The sequence below is a fragment of the Euleptes europaea genome, chromosome 15 (genome assembly GCF_029931775.1).
Source record: "Euleptes europaea isolate rEulEur1 chromosome 15, rEulEur1.hap1, whole genome shotgun sequence".
Classification (NCBI taxonomy): domain Eukaryota; kingdom Metazoa; phylum Chordata; class Lepidosauria; order Squamata; family Sphaerodactylidae; genus Euleptes; species Euleptes europaea.
In genome coordinates, this window is record NC_079326.1 from 20,494,044 (window position 1) to 20,519,667 (window position 25,624).

Here is a 25,624-nt window from a genome sequence, read left to right on the forward strand (position 1 = left end):
TTTCCTAGCATGACTGTCTTTTCCAGTGACTCTTGTCTTCTCATAATGTGACCAAAATACAATAGCCTCAGTTTAGTCATTTTAGCTTCTAGGGTCAATTCAGGCTTGATTTGATCTATAACCCACTGATTTGGTTTTTTTTGGCAGTCCACGGTATCCGTAACACTCTCCTCCAACACCACATTTCAAAGTAATCTATTTTCTTCCTATCAGCTTTCTTCACTGTCCAGCTTTCACACCCATACATAGTAATAGGGAATACGATGGCATGAATTAATCTAGTCTTGGTGGCCAGTGACACATCCTTACACTTCAAAATCTTTTCTAGCTCCTTCATGGCTGCCCTTCCCAGTCTCAATCTCCTTCTAATTTCTTGGCTGCAGTCTCCCTTTTGGTTGATGGTGGAGCCAAGGAATACATATACAAACAGTTTATATCAAACCAGGCATGTATATAGGTTGTAGACTATATTACCAATTACTCAAACATCTGGTAAGATTGAATCTAGTTGTAATACTGGTTTACATATGTCTTCCTTATACGATGTGTGCGGTTATCAACCTGGGGGGGGGGGTTAGGAATGAGCCCTTAGTGTGGGCTCTGCCAAAGTTGATAATTAAACCAAATTAAACAAGTGAGTAAACAATTAGGTTTGCCTTCTTTCAGGTAGAATGAGAGCCTTTGTGCCCTTGCCATATGGGTGACTTGCATTCCCACTCAGATTCTTTATTTTCTTTTTGTTTGTTTTTTAATTTTATTAAAAATTACAAATATACAATATTAAAAAACTTTGAATAAATGAAATTCAACCAGTACTTATACAACTAATAAAACCTATAAAACATATAACTTTCTAAATAAACACTCTCTTTATGAACCACCACCAACAGAATCTAAACTTTTAAGCGTGTTCTCCATACTGGATATAGTGGATTTCCATATTCTATCCAATTCTTCTATGTTTTTTTGTTATTTTGATAGTAAGTTAATTTAATCAGCACATAGATCTCTCTTACTATGTCGAACCAAGTATTTAAGCTTGGAGCATTCGCTCCTTTCCAATATCTGGCAAAATTTATTCTTGCTAATGTTACCATATGTAGGCATACATCAAGAAGTTTCTTATTCATAGCTGGTAAACAGTTTAACAGGATTATTTCTGGATTCATGGGTATTTCTATTTCCATACCTTTTGATATTATTTTTGTCACATTTTCCCAATAAACTGTAGCTCTAGTACACTCACACTACATATGGTAAAAATCTGCTTTATCCCTCTTACAAAACCAACATTTATTTGCATCTTCCTTTAAGTTTGACATTTTCTGTATACTGATAGGGAATAGATGCCACATATATACCATTTTATATTCTTTATTTTCCATTATTTAGAAAATGTTTATGCCACCTCTGCTAGAAATGTCACAAGGGACCACAATGCATTCCCATGCCTAGTCCGCCAGAGCCCTGTGAAAGCCTAAAGCATCATGAGTTTATTATTTATTTATTTAGAAAAAAATTATTTTGCCTCTCCAAGAACCTACCAGATGTGACTTACAGAATAAAAATAATAAAAGCAAAACATTAAAAGATAGTAATTAAAATCCAGCATTAAAAACCAGCCCAAGGATAAAAACGTAGTCCTTAAAAACAGACTAAAGGCAGCTTAAAATAACAGTTTCCAGACTAAAATCATGTTAAAGGATCAACCCCTAATGAAAAGCCCGGATGAACAGAAACGTTTTGGCCTGGCACCTGAAAGAAAGCAATGTAGGTGCCAGGCAAGCCTCAAGGGAACAGGCATCCCATAAGCAAGGTGCCACTGCTGAAAAGGCCCAGTCTTGTCACCAGCCTTGCCTCTGAAGGCCAGGGGCACAAAGAACAGGGTTTGTGAGGCAGATCGTTGAACCCATTCATTGATGTTCATGCAAAGAGACCCGGACTGACATTGTCCGATTGCCACTACTCCCATGCCCGGTTCCATTATCGTTTCATTCCTCAATTTCTCCTGCCCTCATCTAATCCGCTTGTTTAAAAAGCCCTGATTTGGAAAGGTTTACCAGGTAATGATTTTACCTTATTTACTTAACAGGAAAAAAATATAGTCTTTTAGTGACAGTGATTAGACTAAATGGGCTTTTGGTCCTTTCCAGTTTTATAATTCTTCAATTCAATTTCCAAACTCAGGCAAATTAAATATGTGCGGCACGAGGATAAATTCTGCTTTGTTTAATCAGGACTGTGATCAATGATATCTGAACTGAGTTTATTAAATTACTAAAAATGTGGCTGGAGGCTAGGTAAGGAGTTTTGAGAATTATGGTTAAAGGTTTCTTAAGCATTAATCACGAGATGATGTCGGAGATACATTCCTAGTTGCTTCTCTGAGCTCACATGGAAGTGTGACGGAAAAGACATAAAATATATCTTGGAATATTTCCCCCCCAGAATTAGTTTTGGCAGCCTTATAGCAAGCAAAGGTTCACCTGCCAGCATAACACTGTTCTTTCCCTGTACCTGAAAGCAGGGTGTAAGGTTGATAGGCTACCTGCATTACTGGACCTACATCAGTGCATGAGCATGTATGTAATGTTGACATTTTCTCTTTACCCTGTACCAACTTCAGTAAACAATGAGCCTAAAGTTAAAGGTCCCCTGTGCAAGCACCAGGTCATTCCTGACCCATGGCGTGATGTCACATCCTGACGTTTACTAGGCAGACTTTGTTTACAGGGTGGTTTGCCAGTGCCTTCCCCAGTCATCTTCCCTTTACCCCCAGCAAGCTGGTTCCTCCTTTTACCGACCTCGGAAGGATGGAAGGCTGAGTCAACCTCGAGCCGGCTACCTGAAACCATCTCCCATCGGGATCGAACTCAGGTCGTGAGCAGAGCTTGGACTGCAGCTATTTAAATCAAAAAGCAGTCTGGATTCTCAGCTGTTGAACCCATTGTGGCAAATCCCAATTGCTTGTGTGGTTCCCTCCTGCAAAATTACATCTCTGTTTTGTCAGCAGGAAGGACATGGCATTACCTGATTATGAAGTTATTCAAGGTCTGTTAACTACACCGTATTATCCCTCTGTTAACATTTGTCCTGTTCTGTTTTTCCAGCCTTGTGACCCCAACGTAATGCAAACACGGACACGACAGGTGTTGAGATCTCCTTTAAATCCCAAGACCTGCCCTGAAGATTCTCAAATGTGGCCTTGCGTTCTAAATCAAAATTGTTTTCAGTATCGTTACAATATAACAGGTAAGTGCACTTTACTGGCGTTTGGGAAAGATTTATCCTCCTTTATGCTTGCGTCTAAAGGAGAGGGCTGAATGGTAAAAGAGGGAGGCAGATAGATACTGGAAAGACTGATTCTGAGTCAACTGTGAACCAAGAACAGCTTCTTGTTTCTCAGTCTACTGTGGCTCATTGAGGCAGGTTTTAATTTCTACACTGAAAAGTGCTATATAATTGTGAATTGAAAAATAATAATGTAAATATATATTCAAGCAATTTTTTTATAGACTGCCCTATATTTAAAACGACTACCTAAAATTATGTTAAGGCATTCTTGTGTTTTCAATTAATATCTACTTAGTGCAGCCAACCTGATGCCTTTTTAGTAAGAAGTAAGTCCCACTGAGTTCAGTGGGACTCACTCCCAAGAAAGTGTGCCTAAGATTGCAGCCTTACTTTGCTAAAACCAGACCTGCTATTTTCCACTTACATAATTAACTGTAAGCAATAGCATATGAGTGCTTCCATTGAACACAGGTGAGGCTATTCAGATGCTTGAGAACAAAAGCTTCTTATGTTCTTATGGCTTATGTTACCATTGCAGACTGGAAAAAAATGTAAATACGCAAGACTGGTTTTCAGTTTAAGGACCATACAAGCATAAGGGGGTTAAAAAGGTTTAACCAGTGGAAAACTAAGCATATAGAACTTTAGGTAAAGGTAAAGGTCCCCTGTGCAAGCACCGGGTCATTCCTGACCCATGGGGTGACGTCACATCCTGACATTTCCTAGGCAGACTTTGTTTACGAGATGGTTTGCCAGTGCCTTCCCCAGTCATCTCCCCTTTACCCCCGGCAAGCTGGGTACTCATTTTACCGACCTCGGAAGGATGGAAGACTGAGTCAACCTTGAGCCGGCTACCTGAAACCAACTTCTGTTGGGATGGAACTCAGGTTGTGAGCAGAGCTTGGACTGCCGTACTGCAGCTTACCACTCTGCGCCACTGGGCTCTTGTTAGAACTTTAGTTACCAATCATTAAATATGGCTGTCGAAACTGATTATCATATGTGATGGTGTGAATAGAAAAAGTGCAAATCAAGCAATATATTAACTGTACCCATAGGAGACTTGCATACTTAATTTAATGGTCATTGCAATCTGTTATTTAGATACAACCTTCTGGCTATATAGAAGTGAATGCCTCTTGATAGGAAGAGGCGAAACTATGTTACCCCAGTACAGGAATCTGTTCAAAGCACAGATACCTGCATGCACATTTGGAATTTTTCTGCCTGCAAGTACTTCCCCATTCACCGTACCTACAAAGGGATATATAAATGGTGATATCCCTTCCATTGAAGCTAAGAGATCTGCATACAAATTGATGCAGCTGTACAGTTCTGAGTGCCTTTTTAATCCTTTTAAATGTCTAAATCCAGAACAGTAGTCAGTTTTGACAGTGATTTTTGTATTGAATTTTGATAATATGTTTGGGAAATTAGTAGGGTTTTTTTTTTTAATTCTGTGGCTGCTGTCTGCCCGTTACTTTGTTATGCTGATGAATCAGAATGGTTAGCTGATGTTTTCAGTGTTCTGGGAGATAGCTTTATTAAATATCCATGGGACCTTAGAGAACCTAGGGTTTTTGTTTGTAAGCAAAGAAACAGGTAGAGACAGAAAAATAGGCAGAAAGAGAGAGAGGGAGTGCTGTGAGTTAATTACAAAAATGGTTGTGAATCCTCATCCCCCTGAGGATGGGCCATCTTCTGTCTGTTGTGCCAAAGATGAATGAACATATGAGAAATGTAATACGGTTCCTTTACAATGCCAGTTCCAGAGGTTAACCATCACCCCATAGTCCAGGCAGTTCACTTCTCACCACCTCCACCAGCTCCTACCCAGCTGCTATGGCTGCTTTCCTGGCCTGAGACCTTTTCAAGTTCATTAAGCTCCTGTCCTGGCTGCTGCATCCTTTCTGCAGGGTGAGCCAGGGGTTAGCTAGACTACGCGGGTCAGGTAAGGAAGATTCCCTCAGGCTTTACTCTTAGCCAGGAATGTCACCTTCTGAATCTTCAAGAGGCTTGGTCCTCACCAACCTATAAAGGCCCCAAACCTGCCTACCTGTTGTTTCCCGCTTCAAATCAGCTTTCTTCTTTACTACCCTCAACTGGGCCCTTTTATCCCTCTTCCGCTGGCTGCTCCTGGGACTGCTTCCCTGTTCTTACTCTAGGGTTGCCAGCTCTGGGTTAAGAAATACCTTGACATTTTTAGGGTGAAGACTGAGGAGGGTGGGGTTTGGGTTGGGGAAGGACTTCAATGGGGTATAATGCCATAGAGTCCCCGTTCCAAAGCAGCCATTTTATCCAGGTGAATTGATCTCTGTCGCCTGGAGATCAGTTGTAATCCCATGAGATCTCTAGCCACCACCTGGACGTTGGCAACCCTATCTTACTCCTAAATAGGCCCTATCTCTCAAGGAGGTGCTTACATGAGAGGAAGCCTTAGATCCACTGGGAGCTAGTATTAGTTGGCCTTCCTCTGGCCTGCATCTTCATTGCTCTTGAAGGCCCAAATGCCTCTTCCCTAACCTGTACAACTGGGGTGCTGCCTTCCTTAGGCTGTGCCCCTGCTTTAGCCCTTTTCCCCCAGAGGCCGGGTGTCCAGGGCTGTGACTGGATGATTTTCTGCTTCAAAGAAAATCAGAGAATGTTCTTTATTTCCCCTCCAAAGACAGAAGCGTACTAAATAAATAGATACCAGTTACTCAGAGGATTGAGCAATAAAAGTAATCAGATAAGAACAATAGCAGCTGAGGAGGCAAATTGCACATCATTTGTCATTGAACGGGGATCAAATAAACCTTAACTATGTTTTACATGAAAAGTGGCTGGTCTCTCCATCACATCAAAGTTGTGAAAGCAGACATAAGTACAGATGTTTAAAAAATCATCAAAGGAGGATCAAAACAGCTACAAAAGTAACCCCGAAATCAAGGGGGGGGGGATTAAAAGAAAATAGGCAGGAAGCATGTGAACTTCCCAGACATAAAAGAAACCTAAAAGAACTGAAAATTCATGAATCCTTTGTATGTCTAAAAAGCTCCTCACAAGTAAGAGGGAAAGAACCTGGATCTTGGCCTTATGCTCAGTTTATGCTAGCACTGTTGAGAACATATAGGATGCTAGTGTTACCTGGCATGCTGTATGGCACTCAGATCTGGTCCTCAGGTCCAGTTGAATTACGTGACAAGCTTCAGATTTCTTTTTTTCCATCAATTTCTTGCCTTGCCTCCATGTATAGCATCTTCAGTTGTGCACTTTGAACTGGGAATTCCAAAAATTTATACTTTAATTTGGAAAACCCATAATCAGTTTTAAATATAGGCTACTTGATGCTGAGAACCTTCCAGCGCTTACTCAGTGGGCAGCTTGAGAGCGCTGTTGGTCCTGGTGGAATAAAACTGTAGATTTTAAAATCGTGCAACTGGCTCCTTTGAGCTCTTCAACCTCTTTGGTAGAGATGGAAAGAGTGTTGATTATTAAGAGCTTTTTAACCAAGACTGGAATCTATTACTTCAGGATGCCAGATGGAAAGGTCCCCTGCTGAATTTGAATTCCCATCCTATCTTTATACGCTGACAATACCTAAATTAAGATAGTCATACATGCTTGCATGCTGCAGTGTGCTTTCTACAGCACAAATGAAGGGGCATTTAGCTGGGAATCCTTCAGAACAATGTTTTTGTGATTGCTCCTTGTCAATGGTTGATTCATTATTGCATGTTTTATTGTTCCAAAAACACTGTTGCCAGGGAGAAACTGTGAAGTGGTTGTTAAAATGTACAGACACTTCTGATACCCATACATTAAGATTGGTTCTGAGTGGCTTTTGCAAAGCCTGTAGGGTTGATGTGGCTAAGTTCTTCTTTGCTGCTGTTTTTAGTGCTTAAATGTTTTCTTGGTGTATGTTAAACTTGAAGAAAGTGAAAGTGATCTTTGCCTTAGTATTCTTGATAATCAGCAGATTGAAAAATATATATCCATACAAACTGAATATTTTAAAGATCATAGAGAGAGGGAAAAGGTAATGTCTTGATGAATAACGTTTCATTTACAGTCTTCAGTACAGTCCCACATTAGGACTACGTAGGCACAGGCCAGTCACTGGAGGATTCTACTCAGCTTTCTTTTGCTTTCTAGAAAAGCCAGGGGGATCCCCTTTCCTTCAGAGCATGAAAAGCAGCCATTTTCCCCGCTCAAACAGTCATGTGCTCAAAAGGAGGAGTCCCCTTCTTCCCTCAGTTTTTTCTTTGTCGCAGCTGCGCAAGGATGGAATTTCAGCGAGCTCAGCTCTTTTTATTATTCATATTCCCAACGTATATCCAACCCTTCTCGTTGTTATGGCACAAAAGGCGTTGTTTAAAAAATATGAGTGTGAGACTAAGAGGGCCAGATCAGATGGGCACTCAATGTGTTTGTTATGTCTAGGCAAGGGGCACAACACCATGCTTGTAAGTTTTGTCTTCTGTCCCCCATTCGAGTTGACCAGCCCTTAGGTCCATCATTGGTATTCTCTGTCCCATCAGGCCCGAGGTTGGTTCTGGCCAGACACCGCTCTGAGTCCCCGGTCTGATTTTGTTGTGCATCCGAGCTGCCCCCCAAGAAGGCTAAGACAAAAAATAAACACTGAGAAAAAACATTGCTCTGCTTCAAAGCCTTCTCCTACCAAGGTTGCTTCATCGGTAATGACTGCCCCAGTTCCAAGGGTTGCAGCACCTGAAACAAAGGACTTGCCTCCTCCCAGGACACCTTCCTTCCACTCACCTTCTCCAGTGCCATCATCAGAATTAGAACTGGAGTTGGATCTGGATATCCAACCTCTGTTGCCTTTGGAATGGAATATGCCTTTGGAACCATCACAGTCAGTTCCGTGGCCCTACACTATGCCACCTCCACTGTGGCAGCATTACCCATTTTATTTTCCATCACCACTTCCACAAGAGTGGGGGGATTATTCCAGAGCTCCTGAATCCAGGCAGCAGGTCAGGTCCCAAACCCAACCAATGTTTCTGACCTGGGGTTTCTCTGCACTTACACCCGCCTAGGATTAACCTAGGATTAGCCACCAAGACTGGATTTAATTCATGCCATCGTATTCCCTATTACTATGTATGGGTGTGAAAGCTGGACAGTGAAGAAAGCTGATAGGAAGAAAATAGATTCCTTTGAAATGGGGTGTTGGAGGAGAGTGTTACGGATACCGTGGACTGCCAAAAAAACAAATCAGTGGGTTATAGATCAAATCAAGCCTGAACTGACCCTAGAAGCTAAAATGACTAAACTGAGGCTATCGTATTTTGGTCACATCATGAGACGACAAGAGTCACTGGAAAAGACAGTCATGCTAGGAAAAGTTGAGGGCAGCAGGAAAAGAGGAAGACCCAACCAGAGATGGATTGACTCAATAAAGGAAGCCACAGCCTTCAATTTGCAAGATCTGGGCAAGGCTGTCAAAGATAGGACATTTTGGAGGACTTTCATTCATAGGGTCGCCATGAGTCGGAAGCAACTTGACGGCACTTAACACACACAGGATTAACCAATGACTGCCAGAATCTGAGGATGAAGGAGCAACCTCACAGTCCAAACCAAGTTCAGGACTTCCTTCAGCTCAATCCTCAGATGATACACTGGGGGATGCTGATCATGTCATTTTAGGATGGCACTGTAAAATAGTTTATGCTGAGATGAGCACGATATTTTATAAGCATTTTACGTTCTGTTTTGTTTTTAGAATGAAACATGGTTTGCTTTTGTCAGACAAAAGTCAGGCAAAGATTGCAACACTCTTTGCTTTAAGAAGTAGCCTTCCCCACAAAAGGTTTATAATTTTGTTCTCCAGTGCAGCAGCATGGCACTTGATAAGGCACAGTCTGTTTTAAAATATGTTTTATGGGCACTTTTCAGTATGTTTAGGGATCAGTCGTAAACAGGTCTACTTGGAAGTAAGTCCCATGTTATTCAATTGGGCTTATTCCTAGGGAAGTGGCTTTAGGATTACAGCCTTATTGTACACTGCAATGATTTATGAGACAAAGAGGTAAAACTTGATCCATTTTCCAAAACTAATCTCTGTAGCAAAGATCATTTTAAGTATAATGAAACTAACATACCCACAGAACACCAGACAGGACTAAATGCAGTTATTATATATCTTTAGACTGGAGCACTTGTCAGCTAAGTGAAAATGCAATCTGTGGCGAAGGGATTAAGAATCGCCTTCTGAGCTGTGTACGCAGCGACGGGAAAACAGTGAACATGAACTACTGTGAGCAGGTGAGGTTTCATCTGGTACATCTGTGCTATTGAAGTCTTTGGTAAGTTGTGCCACATAGTACAAAATTGGACTTTCTGTCAAAGGATCTTTTGGTTTCTTGATGTTTTGAAAATGTATTCTTTTGCAAAATCATTCGAGAGTTCGTTGGTTGATTTTCCTGGCAAGTCCCAGCCAATTTATGGGGACCTTGTAGGGTTTTAAAGGCAAGAGACATTCAGAGGTGGTTTGCTGAGCATTTTTAGGAGTGAGTTAATACATTTGCTTGGTTTCTGCTGCCTGGGTACAGAATTTCATATTTTCATACAACATAGAATTTTATACTATCTAGATACAGGTTCGTGCAGTAAACAAAGTCCTGAAATTTTCACCCCCACTTCATGAGACTAAAAATTTGAGGATCCAAAATATAAAGAAGACTTAAATAGAACAAAACTCTGGCACTAGCTTCAATGTATTGAAGAGCCAGCGTGGTGTAGTGGTTAAGAGCAGTGGTTTGGAGTGGTGGACTCGGATCTGGAGAACCGGGTTTTATTCCCCACTCCTCCACATGTGCGGCGGAGGCTAATCTGGTGAACTGGATTTGTTTCCCCACTCCTCCACACGAAGCCAGCTGTGTGACCTTGGGCAAGTCACAGCTCCGTTTGAGCTCTCGCAGCCCCACCTACCTCACAGGGTGTCTGTTGTGGGGAGGGGAAGGGAAGGTGATTGTAAGCTGGTTTGCGTCTCCCTTAAGTGGTAGAGAAAGTCGGCATATAAAAACCAACTCTTCTTCTATTTATAGTGTCCCCCCCACCCAAATCCTAGATGCATGTGTGTTCCCTTATCTTTGAAAAATACTGCTTTCAGCCCTACAGTTGTTACGCAAAAGAAATATTCTTGGTATTCAATGGGGCTCTGAAATAGCACAGTCCATGCACAAAAAGCTTACAGATGAAGGCCCATCACCATTCATGCAGCCCAATGAGGCAGTAAAATCCTGAGGTGGTAGGATGGACTATAGTGCTTCAGACTGCGAGTTAGGAGAATTTTTAATATTGCCCTATATAAAAACTGTTTCCAAATAGAGATACAGAGAGAAGTTCCAGCTTAGCCTTTTACACGCTGTTCAGTTTTTCCACTTACAGATAATTGTTAATGTGGAGGAGCTTTGAAAAAAATGTATTTCTTTATCTGTTGTCTGAAGTACTACCAGTCGTATCACTCAGTATTGTAACTTTACATTCGGCTGCGTGTGTAGACGAGGGGCAAAACGCACGGTCGCTTTAGCCTCCTTTATTCCCTGTTTCAGCACGGATTCAGCCAGGATCGAACGCACGTTCGGCGAAACGCATGCGTTCGATCCTGGCTGAATCCTGTCTGAAACAGGGAATAAAGGAGGCTAAAGCGACCATGCGTTTTCGCCCATGGTCTGTGAGTGTTTCTGCGGTGAAGCCATCGTGTTCCATATCCAGACAGTACAGATTGTGGCATGGTGTAAAAAAAATTGGAAGGTATAAAACCACATTCTTGACCAGATCTTCTCCATGCACTGAAGTGAGCTTTGATTGGCTGGCTCTTTCCACGTCAGCTAAAGGTATGTCCCAGTTTGCGTTACCTAGACCCGAACCAATGTGAAAAAGGCTCCTTAGCACATTTTTTTTAAAAAAAATTCCTGACCATCAGTGACAAGCAAGTGACTTGTTCTTTTGTTGGTGTTGTTGTTTATAGCTAAATTTGGAGAAGCCTTCGAAAATGATTACTCGCTGCCTTGTGGAATGTGTAGTCAATTGCCAGCTGTCAGAGTGGTCGGCCTGGTCAGAGTGTTCCCGTTCATGTGGCCTTTCAGGTAACTTGTTGGTCGGTGTTCTGCCTGCGTTCTTTGGACAGTAATGTACACTAAAGTGCATCAGTAACTTGTGTTCCTCAGGACCGAAGTCTCACTTAAAACATAATAGAAAAGGGCAAGAGTCCAGTAGCACCTTAAAGGCTAACAAAAATATTTTCTGGTAGCAGTTCTCTTACAAAGGAATTTCAAAGGGAGATTGGAAAGAGAAACTGCTGAATTACAGTTGATATTCAAACTAAAGTCAATGCATTTGTGGGTGTGTGTTAAGTGCCGTCAAGTCGCTTCCGACTCATGGCAACCCTATGAATGAAAGTCCTCCAAAATGTCCTATCTTTGACAGCCTTGCTCAGATCTTGCAAATTGAAGGCTGTGGCTTCCTTTACTGAGTCCATCCATCTCTTGTTGGGTCTTCCTCTTTTCCTGCTGCCCTCAACTTTTCCTATCATGACTGTCTTTTCCGTCATGCATTTACCTGGGCTGAATAAAGACCTTGCATTCATGGCTCATTACCAATGCTGATTTCTCCACACCCATCTCTCCCCTGGACATCACAGACTCTTCTGCACACCACACCTAATCCCATCACGCCTGTTTTTCACATTTACATACTGTTAACATTTACATACTAATGCTTGGCTGAATTCACTCTCCTCTACTTAAAGACAGATGGATTCACATTCTAGCTGTATCTGAAGAAGTGAGCTGTGGCTCACAAAAGCTCATACCCTACCAGAAAATATTTTTGTTAGTCTTTAAGGTGCTACTGGACTCTTGCCCTTTTCGACTACTGCAGACAGACTAACATGGCTACCCACTGTGAATTAAAACATAATGTAATATAAGTAGAGCAGGGGTCCCCAATGTGGTGAACCTTTCCTGGTGGCCCCCAAGTGTTTTTTTAGTTCTTGCCCAACTGAATTTTGGATTGGCTATTGTAAATCCGATTGGCTGTGCAGATTAAAGCAACACTGTTTCAGTAGCAGCTGCTTCCACAGCGTTGGCTTGGTTCTGTCACTCCTCTTTCCCAGTGCTTTTTTTTTCAAAATTAGGCCTCTTCTCTCCTGCACTTGGGTGACCACTTTGTGGTTGTCTCCACCTCCTGCGGCAACCATTTTATGACTGGTTTTTGTTTATAGGAAGGAGATAATTGCTAAATTTCTGTGCCGTAATCTGATTTTAATTTTGATAAGTTTTTATATCCTATTTTATTTGAAATGTTGTAAGATTGTAACATGTAGTGTGTATTTATTGGTCTTTGACCGCAAATGAAATTCAATCAGTCAATCTTGACTGGTTTCCCCTCCTGTGGCATCCAGTTTATGGTGGCACCCACCACCCTGTGTCAGATTTCCGAAGGGGCCTACAGGCACAAAAAGGTCGGGGACCCCTGAAGTAGAAGGTTGTTGTATTTAATGCTGCGAGTATGTGCGTTGCATGATTTAGTCACAGGTTTTCTTGAATGTAATCTTAATTTAATCATGGAACAAGCAATTGAAATATGTTCTGCTAGCAGGTGATGCATTCTACATCAAACCCAGATAAAAACTCAGACACCGTTTTTTCTTTGAAAAAACCAATGAATTATTCAACTGTAAATATAGGGTTGGATCCTGAGTACTGTCAGCAGAAAATTCAGATCTTTGTTGCATTCCCCTCCCCTCAGCAGTCCCTTGTGACCCTCAGAAAGTGATTCCCAGGGTCACAGGACTAGCTGCACTTACAGAATAGGAAGGGAAAGGCAATCTCACCCCTTTTGCCTCCTTGTTATTAATCTACATGGGTTCCCCAAGCCCAGCAGTCTACTTTCCAGGTGGTCGAAAGGGACTTCTCTGAGGAGGGGAACATACCAGAAAGCCGTGTTCATTCCATTGACAGTACTCAGAATGTAAACCATACAACTTAAGGTACTGCATATCAACACAGCATTTGTCATATTGGTATAGTCTGTTTTTATAAAGGGAGTGTTTGAAATGAAATGTTGTCCATAGCATGCATACTAGAATATTGTTTCTTCTCAGACACACAACTCAAATAAGAGGGCGTAAATATTTTTAGCAGTGGGAAAGAGCAAGAGTCCAGTAGCATCTTATAGACCATTTATGCTTGGTAATTAGCAGCGCATTCCAGGCTGAATTGCCCCACATATTTTTTTTTTAGTTTTTCAGGAACCATCATTCAGGAAGTGACTGCGAAGCCGGCGCAGACCTGCTTCGCATTTCTTAAGAGCCCCTTTAACGCAACTTTTTGTGTTTGCTCCGCCCCCACACAGAAGAATCCCCTCAAGGAACCATGCAAAAATCACAGCCGCGCATTAGCTATGCATACGGCGGTTGCTAATGGCTATGCAAACAGGAACCAAGGAGCTGGCGAGTGGGGGGGATTTCTCCTTTTGCTCAGGGCCATGAATATGCATTTTAAAGGTCGCTTTTTAAAAAAAAGAGCTTTTAGTGAGCATCAAAACTGACCCTGCATAAATGGCCAAAGACTACCAAAATTTCTGGCAGAGTATGAGCTTTCGTGAGTCACAACTCATGAAAGGTCATACCCTGCCAGAATTTTTGTTAGTCTTTAAGGCGCTACTGGACTCTTGCTCTTTTCTACTACTGCAGACAGACTAACCCGGCTACCCATCATAAATGTTTTTAGTTTACCATGCCCAGTTTAGTTTACCATGCCCAGTTTCTGCTGTCACTCAGTCCTAGCAATATCTCTGTCCTGTCCATCAGAAACTTCAGTATAAACTTAATACGATGGTGATATTTTTTAGTGGACTATGGAACCAGTCCTGTTGTTTTGTGCTCAGGTTTTATGTGGTGGAAGTATAGGCAAAGTGTGATTTGCTGCTCCTGCTGCAGTAAAGGTGGCTCTCACTTCTCCTGAGAGTGGTTTGTGTGGTGATAAAAGGGGAACATTTTGATTTCTATAGCTTGTGAACAAGAGTGAGAGGAGGGGTTTCTTCTCAGGCCAAATCTATAAAGGCTGTTTACAATGAAGTGTGAGAGATTTTTGCAGCTGCAGAGTTAAGCAGGTCCTATTATGGATACGATGAGCTCTTTCTGTTTCTCTTGTGTAATGTGTTGAGCTCTCTGTACCCACTGTTAATACAGCTAGATGAAGATTTGTGTCCATAAAAACCTGATGAACCTCCAGATGTCAGAGAAAAGAAAAGTTTCTATTGGAAAATGGTTCATCAGGCAAAGGTGTGCAGGCGCACAGCCTGATCCTAAGAGTCCAGAATGGACTCATGCATAGGTTCCTGCTAGCCAACTCTATTCTGGCAATTAGAAGACATATGGTAAATGATATGACTATATTTCATACAGCCAGTGTGATGTAATGATTAGAATTTCAAACTAGAACCTGGGAGCCCCACTATTGCATCCCTAGTCTGCCATGGGCCAGTCGCACATTCTCAGCCTAACCTACCTGTGGATAAAATGGAAGCAAGGAGAGCAACATAGGTAATTTTGGGTCCCCATTGGGAAGTATGGTGGGATATAAATAAAGTGCAAAAAAACAACAACCCCCCATTTAGGAAACTGCATAATCCTAAGAAATGTCAAGCCCTCGCAGAAGGCTATTGTACCTTACATCTTAACCAGGTGCATAGTAAAATCCTTGGCAGAGTGATGCAGAGAGCCAAACGGCTGGAGGCTGAATCAACATGTCCTCGTGAGTGAGCTTGGCTTTGTGATAGTTTGTGGGCAGGGGAGGCTCCGTTAGCCTTCAATTTGGTGGGGTTTTGTAGCTCCCTTCAGACTGACAAGGGGGTGTTTCTAACTGCAGCTGTGTTGAATATGGCTCTGCAGAGTTCTTGTTTGTTATATTTGAAAAAGAAAATCAAAAATAATATCTAGCTTTAATGACCCTTGTTACTTATTGTACTGAATATACGTATATTCACAAGAGGTCAGAACAATATTTTTCTTTACTTAGAATTGATATACTGAAGCAAAATCCCTTGAAAGAGGACTACATCCAGATTCCTGTCTTGAACCTAAACTGTATTTAAATGTGAATTGTCATTCCTCAGTCCTTATAGTCATTAAAATCTTTCTGCAAGTTGAATGAAGAGGAAAGGCGAGGTATACATTTTAAGAAATAAATGTAATAAATACATACATTGCAATAATCAAGTATAATATATTCACAGTGTTTGCTGTGGCACCATTTTTTATCAACACTGGTTCCTTCTTATCTGTAGTTTTTTAATATATTATTTTTGGTGGTAGTTTGGACATTTTTATGACTTATCATAAGAAATTAATTCTAAATGTTCCCATTATAATCTTCGACTGACTTATTTGAACATTTCATGTGGAATAACCAGGGTCTGAAGTCTTCAGAGTTAATTTTAACTTCTTCATTTTGCTTTTTAGTCCATGTCTGACATTTCAATAGAAGGCAGAAACAACAGAGTTTGTAGCGGTTCAACCAGATGGGGATTGATATTTGGCCCGGGGTCCAGTTCCCAGGAAATGCAAACTCTATGAGTCGAGTAATATTCCTTGTTTTGTAAATCATCTAGGAAGTAATGATTCAATACCCAAACTGTGTATGGAAATTGCTTTCCTTGGAAACTAGACAGGATGTCCTGTGTAATAGATGTCCACAGCTAATTATCTATCCAAAGCAATCTGCATTTTCACAGTGTAAGTCTGAAGGTAGATCTTCCACATTTGTAACACAAGCTTTGTAACACAAGATCTTCCACATTTGTAACACATTTGTAACACAAGAATCTATTTGAGTCAAAATGGTGTGTGTGTGTGTGTGTGTGTTAAAGCTTTCAAAAAAGCAATAGTTGGTTTCTTGTCGTATTAGGGCCTACCCAAAGATACCCAAAGATACTTCAGACTTAAGATTTTCAGCAAAATGTGTCTTCCTAAGGGAGGCATGCTATAATTTAGAGCCAATTCAATTCTAATGACAGGGTTGGCGTGGCAGCTGCTGTGTGCACTAACTTCTAGGCATCAGTTCTAGGGGCAGACCAGTGGCATGCAGAGAATACTGACTTTTTGCTCATAGAAAGCACTTCAGAAGCCATGCTTAGAATAGCCATGCTTAGAAATTCACATTGCCAACAGAGCCCAGGGGTGCGGCAGGGTCCTAAATAACCCAGCCGGGCAGACCAAAAGGAAAACTCCTTCTGTGTGGTTCGCTGGCCAGGGTTCCTCCCCCAGCCGAGCCAGCCCAGCCCGATAGGCTGAGCCAAGGAAGGAGGTCGAGGGACGCCCGCACAGGCACAGAGGCCTCCCTGGCCATTACCCAGCCACGCTGCTGGCCCCCGCCACATCACCGGCCCAGCCAAGCAGCGTTGCCTATCTCTTCTTCCCCCGCAGTCTTACAAATGGTGTCCAGGTAAGTTTGGGTCCCTGGCATAATAAAGCAATCTGCAGTTACACACAGAGAGCCTGCATCAGCATCTTGCACATCAGTACATATAATTCCAGGATCAATTAAAAGTTAATGTAAGGTTAATGTGAGCATGGATCCTACCACTGTTCCTAGAATTTAAACAGACCTTTGAGGTCTCTCCCTACAGTACAAGTCTGTAATCCTTTTGAATTGTATTATCATATGGGTGCAATTAGAGTGCAGCAAGCACAAGCGGAAAGACAGTTGTCCCCAAATGAATCAGCAAACCAAAAGAGTGAGGCAATAGGTATTACTACACACAGAGACACAGGCTGTTACCGTACTGGGTATTCCCAGCGATATATCAAGAGTCTGGAAATGTTATAAAAAAAACATCGCTTTAAAAGGGTTTTTGGATACTACGGCTAAAAAATGGTTGGAAGACGTCTTCACAGCTAAAGGGGCCAAACAAAGTGTGAACAGTATTTTTTATAACAGTTTCAAACTCTTAATACATCGGTGGGAATACATAGAAAGTGTGAACAGTATTTTTTATAACCTTTCCAAACTCTTAATACATTGCTGGGAATTCCTAGTGCGGTAACAGCCACAGACACATGTATGTGTGTGTGTGCTCTAACAATGCAAACGTAATCCATACATTTCTAGATAATTTCAAGTACAAGGTAATAGTTGATGAAGTGAAACTCAAAATGTATGGACACTGGCTTAAAATCTAAAGTTTACTGAAAACAAAGCCACGGAAATGAAATATGGAAAAGATAGCCAATCATTTAATGCATTTCAGCCAATGTTCAGCAAGATGATCAACTATTGCTGTATTGAAAGCTGTCAGTCCTTACCTTGTTGACTTTAATAGATCCTAGTATTATAACTACCTATGTGCAAGATGCATATGCAGACTCTATTTATGTAAATACAGATTGCTTTATCGTTAGCTGTGTGTGTGTGTTAGGGCTGTTGAAAAAAAATCGGTATAGTTCGGCTTTGGCAAAATTCGGCCCGTTTTTATTCGGGCCGTGCCGAAGTCCGAACTCCCCCGCTTCGGATCCCCGAACATTCGGGGGGATCCAGAGTTCGGGGGAAAATTTGCCCCCCCGCACGCCTTCAGGGGGATTCCCTGAAGGCGCGCGGGGGCCCTTTAAACAGATCTGCTCCTCCCAGCTGGGAGGCGCAGATCTGTTTAAAGGGCCACTCACGTGCCTTCAGGGAAGCACCCTGAAGGCGCGTGGGGGGCCCTTTAAACAAGCCCCTCTGCGCTGTCTGCGCAGGCAGCGCAGAGAGGTTTAAAGACCCCCGCCCCCCCTCCCAGGACTCCCGGGAAGGTAGGCGGGGGGCTGTCAAGCGCCTCTCCACTCTCTGCGCAGAGAGCGCAGAGGGTTTCCAGACACCACCCCCAGTCCTGCCTGGACTCCCGGCAGGGCTGGCGGGGGGCTGGCAAGACCCTCTGCGCTGTCTGCGCAGGCAGCGCAGAAGGTCTTGCCAGCCCCCCGCCAGCCCTGCCGGGACTCCCGGCAGGACTGGCGGGGGACTTTAAATAGATCTGTGCCTCCCCGCTCCTCCACCTGAGTGGTGGGCTCTAACCTGGTGAACCAGGTTGGTTTCCGCATTCCTATACATGAAGCCAGCTGGGTGACCTTGGACTAGTCACAGCTCTCTTAGAGCTGTCTGTGCCCCACCCACCACACAGGGTGTCTGTTGTGGGGAAAAGAAGGGAAGGTGATTGTAAGCCACTTTGATTCTTCCTTAAGTGGTAGGAAAAGTTGGCATATAAAAAAACCAACTCTTCTTCATATTTCAAAGTAATCTACTTTCTTTCTGTCAGCTTTCTTCATTGTCCAACTTTCATACCCATACATAGTAATAGGGAGTACTATGGCATGAATTGATTTGATCTTGATTGCTAGTGACACATCCTTACACTTAAGAATCTTTTGTAGCTCCTTCATGGCTGCCCTTCCCAGTCGCAGTCTCCTAATTTCTTGGTTGCAGTCTCCCTTTTGGTTGATAATGAAGCCAAGGAATAGAAAGTCTTTCAATTTCCTCATTGTCAACCTTGTGATTTGGGTGTGATTTTGCCATCAAGTCACAGCTGACTTATGGCGACCCCGTAGTGATTTCAAAGCAAGAGACGTTCGGAGGTAGTTTGCCATTGTCTGCCTCCTCATGGGCTGAGAGAGTTCTAAGAGAACTGTGACTGGCCCAAGGTCACCAGGCAGGTTTCATGTGGAGGAATGGGAAATCAAACCAAGTTCTCCAGATTAGAGTCCGCCACTCTTAACCACTTTACCACTCTGGCTCTCTTTTCAACCTTAAAGTTGAGCAATTCCCCAGTAGTCATTACATTTGTCTTCTTGATGTTCAACTTTGGCACTTTCTGCTTTAACTTTCACCAGCAGTTGTTTCTTCACTATTTTCTTCCAGCAACTATTAGCTATAGACACTTACAAGTGGGTAACCCATTAAGAGCTGCACTTAAATCCCCCTTTTCTCCCTCTCTCTCATGCCACGGTTTTTACCATTGTCTTTGGACAGGAAAAGTGTCAAGGAACCTACCTGCCACCCCACTGAGCTATGGGGAGACTGACTGGGTACAGAGCCCCACTCTGCCAGCCTCTCCTTCACTCAGCCCAGCGACAGAGATTCCTCAGCACTTTTCCTCAGGGCAGGAGAAGTGCTGAGGAAATAAATGAGGAGCCTCATTTCCCCGCCACCCTCCCATAGCTGCAGGGAAGCGACCTGTGAGCTTTAACAGCCACCATGCGGATAGTCTGAGCTTTCAAACTGCCCAGATTCTATGGAATTGCACCAGCAGTCTTGTCCCCCCACCACACACACACATTGGGCTTTCCACCTCTTTCATGAGTTTAATTTGAAATCCTGTCTTTTCCACCGTAGCTCAGATTCCCTCTTTAGTATCACCGTGGCCCACACAATTTCTGAAGGCAAGAGCCCTCAAAAGTGACTTCCCAGAGAGCACAGGGCTGCAGAGAGAAGTGAAAGGCAGCAAAGATCCCCACCACCACACACACAACCTGCAATCCACACATGATCATTTGGATCGGGCTTTTGACAATGCCTAGCTCCAGTTCTTGGTAGCAGAAAGCACCCTGTAGATAATCCAATGCATGTCAGTCTATGAATATATCTGTTGATTGTAATCGAGCAGGAAGCAAATCTAAGGGCCCATTCCTGGAAAATGGGCCCAAAGCCCTTAGGAGGCCGACTACGGCCTCCGCCGGCACAGGGGCCCAAACCGCCGGCGCCCGGAAGGTGCACGCCGGCTTGAGTGGCCCCAGCGCCGGCGTGCAGGGCCGCGCGCCGCTCCCCAACCGCCGTGGCTTCCCGCTGGCCTCCAGCTGCTGGCACAGGCCACGGCGGTGAGCCGGGAGGCATTCCGGCACCCCGGGAGGTGTTCCCGGGGCGTAACGGCGCCCCGGGAGGCGTTCCCAGGGTGTAACTGCACCGGCTGCAGGGTGGGGCTAACGTTAGTCGGCCTCTCGAGCACTTTCGGCTTGGGAACACTCCTTTTTATTTTTGTAAATCTCCCTAGCAACCCCTAGGGTTGCACGGGTTTTCGGCTGTGCCGAAACCTCTTTAGGAGGCAATACCGCCAGTTTGCCTCCTATGTCCGGCGCGGGCGTTCCTTTCAGGAATGCACTGTAAGTGTAATCTTCAACCAGTTAGAAACCACTTTGTCAGCAGACACACAAGCATACACAGACCACACACAGCCTTGCTGGTCTTTATTAGCAGGACCTAGCCCATTACATTTGATCTAATTTCCAAAGGTGCTTGTTTGGAAGACACAGCAGTTAAAAGGTTTTGGTTTAGGTTTCCAGTGCAGGCATGTCCTTGGTCTCTGTACAATGAGAATTTTCTTTCACATGGAGGCTAGGTTAACAGGCTTCAGCCCTGAGAATTTCTGTAAAGAAAATGATTTTCTCAATATTTCTGCCACTGGATTTTGCTAGAGTATAGAAAGAGAGCAAAAAAATAAATAAACTTGAGTTTATAGATTCCATTTACGCACATAATCCCAGAGGAGTCTACCCAGAGGAGTTTCAGGAAACGCCTTTTAAACCTGAGTCACGACTTTCATTTGGTAATGATTTATTTATAGTAAATACAGAAGGATGATGGCAAAGAGGAGACGAACCCAGAGAGGAAGGCTGTGAACCTGTAGCTCATTTCTGATCAAAACAGCTCTTTGGAAGCATTTCAAGCGGTGTTCAAAAAGCGCCCAACAAATGGGATACTCCTACGGTGCCGCAGAGCCAGCAGTCGCTGCACCAGGGGTGACGCTGTCCCAGTTGGGGTCTTGTGTTCAACCGGCTGGGCGAGTGAAAAAGCAAAACTGGGAGTCTCAAAAACAAATGGCCTGTGTTGCAACACTGATACCCCCTCTGCTGTGTCTCAGGCAACTTGCAGTCTCCAGTTATGATGATGGCCGCCGAAATTATTTCAATTTTATACATGCAAGGAACTAGTCAGATAGGCTGATGGGCAAAGGATGTCACCCTGACCAATACAGATGAATCCTTCAGGGCAGAACCCATCAGCTAGAACCAGACACACCTACTCCCACTTCTTTGCTTCTTGAGAACTGCTCTGCGATTGATCACATGAACACATGAAGCTGCCTTATATTGAATCAGACCCTTGGACCATCAAGGTCAATTTTGTCTACTCAGACCGGCAGCAGCTCTCCAGGCTCTCAGGCAGAGATCTTGTACATCACCTGCTTGCCTAGTCCCTTTAACTGGAGATGCCGAGGATTGAACCTGGGACCTTCATGCCAAGCAGATGCTCTACCACTGAGCCACAGCCTTCAACTAGCTCAAATTTGTCAGTATGTCTAAATGTGCTTTGACTTGGATGGCCCAGGCTAGTCCAATCTTGTCAGACCTCAGAAGCTAAACAGGGTTGACCCTGGTCAGTATTTGGATGGGAGACCACCAAGGAAGTCCAGGGTCGCTATGCAAAGGACTGCAATGGCAAACCACCTCTGTAAGTCTCTTGCCTTGAAAACTCTACAAGGTCACCTAAGCTGCCTGCAACTTTATGGCACTTTACATACACTTTACATACACAACTTAAACTAAGAATTCCAGTTACCGGGACAGCAATTTACCTCACTTAGATAAATCTCTCAGATTTGCACATAATGACTAACTGGAGGTAGTTCAAGATTTACTTCTCCTGTCCTGGTGTTATCCCATGAGGAAAAGGAAGGAGGAAGTGCACTAACATGGCCCTTTACCAGGTTCATTTCTGTCACAAACAAAATACAGTTTGTGACCCCTAAATAGAGATCTTGACTACTATCCACAATACCAAAAAAATGTACCCTAACAGCTCATTCCTGAGAATGGGGCTGAAAGTCTTTAGGAGGCAGCGTGGTCCCGCTGCCAGTGTAAGTGTGTGTAAGCACATGATCATATGCACATATGATGGCGGCAAGGCCGGTCCCGCCGGCGGCCGAGCGTCGTGGGACCACGCCTCTCCCCTCCGCCAGCGCGGCTTCTCTGTGGCACCGGCCATGGCATAGAGAGGTCGCTCCGGCACAGGGGGGCATTCCGGGGGCGGGTTCCCTATCCCGTTTCGGCCCATTACCCCGGCGGCGGGAACGGCAGTGCTGCGCCGGCATTTAGCCCCGTTGAAAACAAAAAAAACCTTGAAAAGGCTTTTTCCGTTCCCACGGCGTGCAGGAATCGGCTTAGGAAGAGGCGCCGCTGCTCCTCTTCCCCGCTGACTCTGCACGCCGCCATTTGAGGAATGCACTGTTAGTATTCTTGAACAATATATTTTTGACTCTCAGATGCAGGAAGCTAATGACAACGTTCCGATATTCTAAGCCCTGTTGGCACTAGGAGTCGTCACCTAAGTGCAGACGGATCTGTGTTTTCACCGCCGGTAGGTATGCGTTTGATTCACAGAAGCTTGTCAGCTATTCTCTGTTAATTAGTAGCAGCTGATAGAAATGCTTCACTGTTTCCTTAATTAAACTCATTTTTAAGTCCCATCTCTCTAGGCAGAGGCTTAATGGAATTGATGACAAACTAGCATCTAGTGCTGCTTTTATGTTCCTCCACAGCATGTTAATCAATAAAGATAACGTAGATCATAATGAATGATTATACTCCGAGAGAAATCCTTATTATGGCGCTTGTTTCCTCTCCTGCAACTAACTTTTATAGAAATCACAGTTTACAACCGTTATAATGGAATAGTGTGACATATTGTCCGTGAACTTGTTTTGTAAAGCCCATACCGTACTCTGGTAAATATTTCTTGCAGTGTGATATCCTTTGTTAAATAAGTCATCACGAATTGTGGCATATTGCAGCAAATCAATAATTATGACAGCACGGCATTTCGCGCTAGCAGTGGCTATATGTTTTGACTGTCTTTTTTTTCTGCCAAAGAAAGTTTGAGTTTTGTGACCAAATCACATTTATTGTAACTGAAAAATTGTAAGCACTGTAATGGCCATTACTGTCCATAACCACTTTTACAAATTCCATTAAAAGCCTATTTATTTTCAGTGAAATCTCCCTAACTTGGAGAATAGAACAAGAGATTGGGCTATCATTTCTATAATAATAGTGCTGAATGCCATTCAATAAAGTATCAGCAATCTCATTTTTTTAAAAAAAAATCCTCAGCTACCCGTACACAGAGGAAGGGCAGAAGAAGAAATGTTTTGTCATACAATATTCCAATTAGAAGGCAGCTTGTTAGTGAAATGGAAAGGGCCGCCTGAATAGTAGCCATGCAGTACTGATGATTGCATTGCGTGGACAGGCTTTCCGTCTTTATCAAGATGAGTATCCAACAAAGAGTCTCATTAAGTGAGAGAGTGAAAAAATAGGCCCTGGACATGTGCAGAATGCATCTAATTATAACCTGCAGACATTTTGTGTTAATGTGCTCTCATTACTATATCAGTGTTATTATTAAAGATCCAGTCAAACTTTGGAGCTTTCTTATCAGTGGCAGGGGCAGGTCTGTAGGCAGAAGGAAATGCGCTGGGAGCTGTTCCTGCCAGTAAAGTGAATGGCAAAGCCTTCCTGAGTAAGAGAATCCAAGTATACACTGAGGCATAAGAACATAAGAACGTAACAAAGGCCATGCTGGATCAGATCAAAGGCCATCAAGTCCAGCAGTCTGTTCACACAGTGGCCAACCAGGTGCCTCTAGGAAGCCCACAAACAGGACGACTGCAGCAACATCCTGCCTGTGTTCCAAAGCACCTAGTATTGTAGGCATGCTCCTCTGATCCTGGAGAGAATAGGTATGCATCGTGACTAGTATCCATTTTTACTAATAGCCACGAATCCTCCTCTCCTCCATGAACGTGTCCACTCCCCTTTTAAAGCCTCCCAAGTTGGCAGAATCCATGGTTCTATAAGCAGAAAGTATTCTTGTTCTCTTCTATGAGTAGGACATATGCTGTGTGCAAAGGATGCGCCCTAGTGTTTGTTCCCAGCTTCTCCTTTCTTATTGAAGGGAATTGGAAACTCCACTGTGTTGGCTGCCGTTTGGCTGAGCTACTCCTACATTCTTTCTCATAGCATATCTGACGCAAACCTTCCTGGCGCTCCCAACTGGGAAAGCCGTTGCACAAAAGCTTGACGGCTGACAGGTCGTGCATCGGATTGCAACCTCTGAGAGGGAGCTCGAAAACGGTTCCAAAACAAAATTGAATTGTAATCTTTCTGCTTGTTTTAGGTCAGATGCTGCGAACGCGTTCTGTCGTTATGCAAGCCCAAGGAGAAGGAAGGCTGTGCCCAGCTGAGCTGACTCAGTACAGAAGCTGTGCTGCAAAACCCTGCTACAGTTGGGTTCTTGGAGAGTGGTCCCCATGCAGAGTAGAGGTACCACTGGGTGTTTATTTGGTTTTATTTGCATTTAGCCATAGGCCATTACAAACATATCAAGGATACCACAAATACATAATACAATATTAGGTTAATAACATACTGGGTTAATAATAAATATACATAATAAAACTTTGCTAAATCGATGCATACAAAACAACAAAATAATAGCTAAAAATTGTGGCGGTGTCCCAATCGGCCAATGGGACCTAGCAACCATTAAAATCAACTTGGAGGATCTACTCCCTTAGCAGCCATATTGGCCCTTATTTTCTTTGCTGCCAGAGCATACTGGGCAGTCCTATAAGAGAAAAACCCATTTGTATCTTTTAACAAAAATACTAGTTTCTCAGCTCTAGGGCAAGTGTTTAGACCAGAAACCAACCCGGCAAGAAATTTAGCCCTGGGTTCTACAGGGTGTTTATTTAAAAATAACCTCTTGCCATTGTAGGTGGGAAATTACTTTTGTCAGTTCCAGAATGTGAAACAACAGTATGTCTTTGAAAAATTATAGGGTGTTTTAAAATTGGAGGCAGTTCATAACACATGAACACATGAAACTGCCTTGTACTGAATCAGACCCTTGATCCATCAAAGTCAGTATTATCTAAGACTGGCAGCGGCTCTCCAGGGTCTCAGACAGGGGTCTTTCACATCACCTACTTGCCCAGTCTCTTTAACTGGTGATGTTGGGGATTGAACCTGGGACATTCTGCATGCCAAGCAGATGCTCTACCACTGAGCCCCGGCCCCTCCCAAATCAAGGGGTATTCTGTCACAAAAGCTAACAAGCAGCTGATTAAATACTGATTGTAATCTCAAAGATAACAGGAATGTACATTTCTAATAGCATCCATATAGCTCTTTTTTTACATCAAATTGAGATTATAGCGCAATTTAATTTTTCAGAATACTGTCACTGACAAATTTTTACTCTTGTGCCAAGGGTATGGTGTACCTTGTCTCTGTACA

The 25,624-nt window shown here is 43.3% G+C and overlaps 1 protein-coding gene across 1 annotated transcript in view; it reads left to right on the plus strand.

The window, feature by feature from the left end:
- Positions 1-25,624, plus strand: part of THSD7B (thrombospondin type 1 domain containing 7B) — a 466,994-nt gene that overhangs the window by 427,414 nt on the left and 13,956 nt on the right. Inside the window, exons 17-20 of the mRNA XM_056861246.1 lie at positions 3,111-3,252; positions 9,449-9,564; positions 11,273-11,390; positions 24,504-24,649. Coding sequence (XP_056717224.1) covers positions 3,111-3,252; positions 9,449-9,564; positions 11,273-11,390; positions 24,504-24,649 — 522 coding nt within the window. The remainder of the gene's footprint in view (positions 1-3,110; positions 3,253-9,448; positions 9,565-11,272; positions 11,391-24,503; positions 24,650-25,624) is intronic.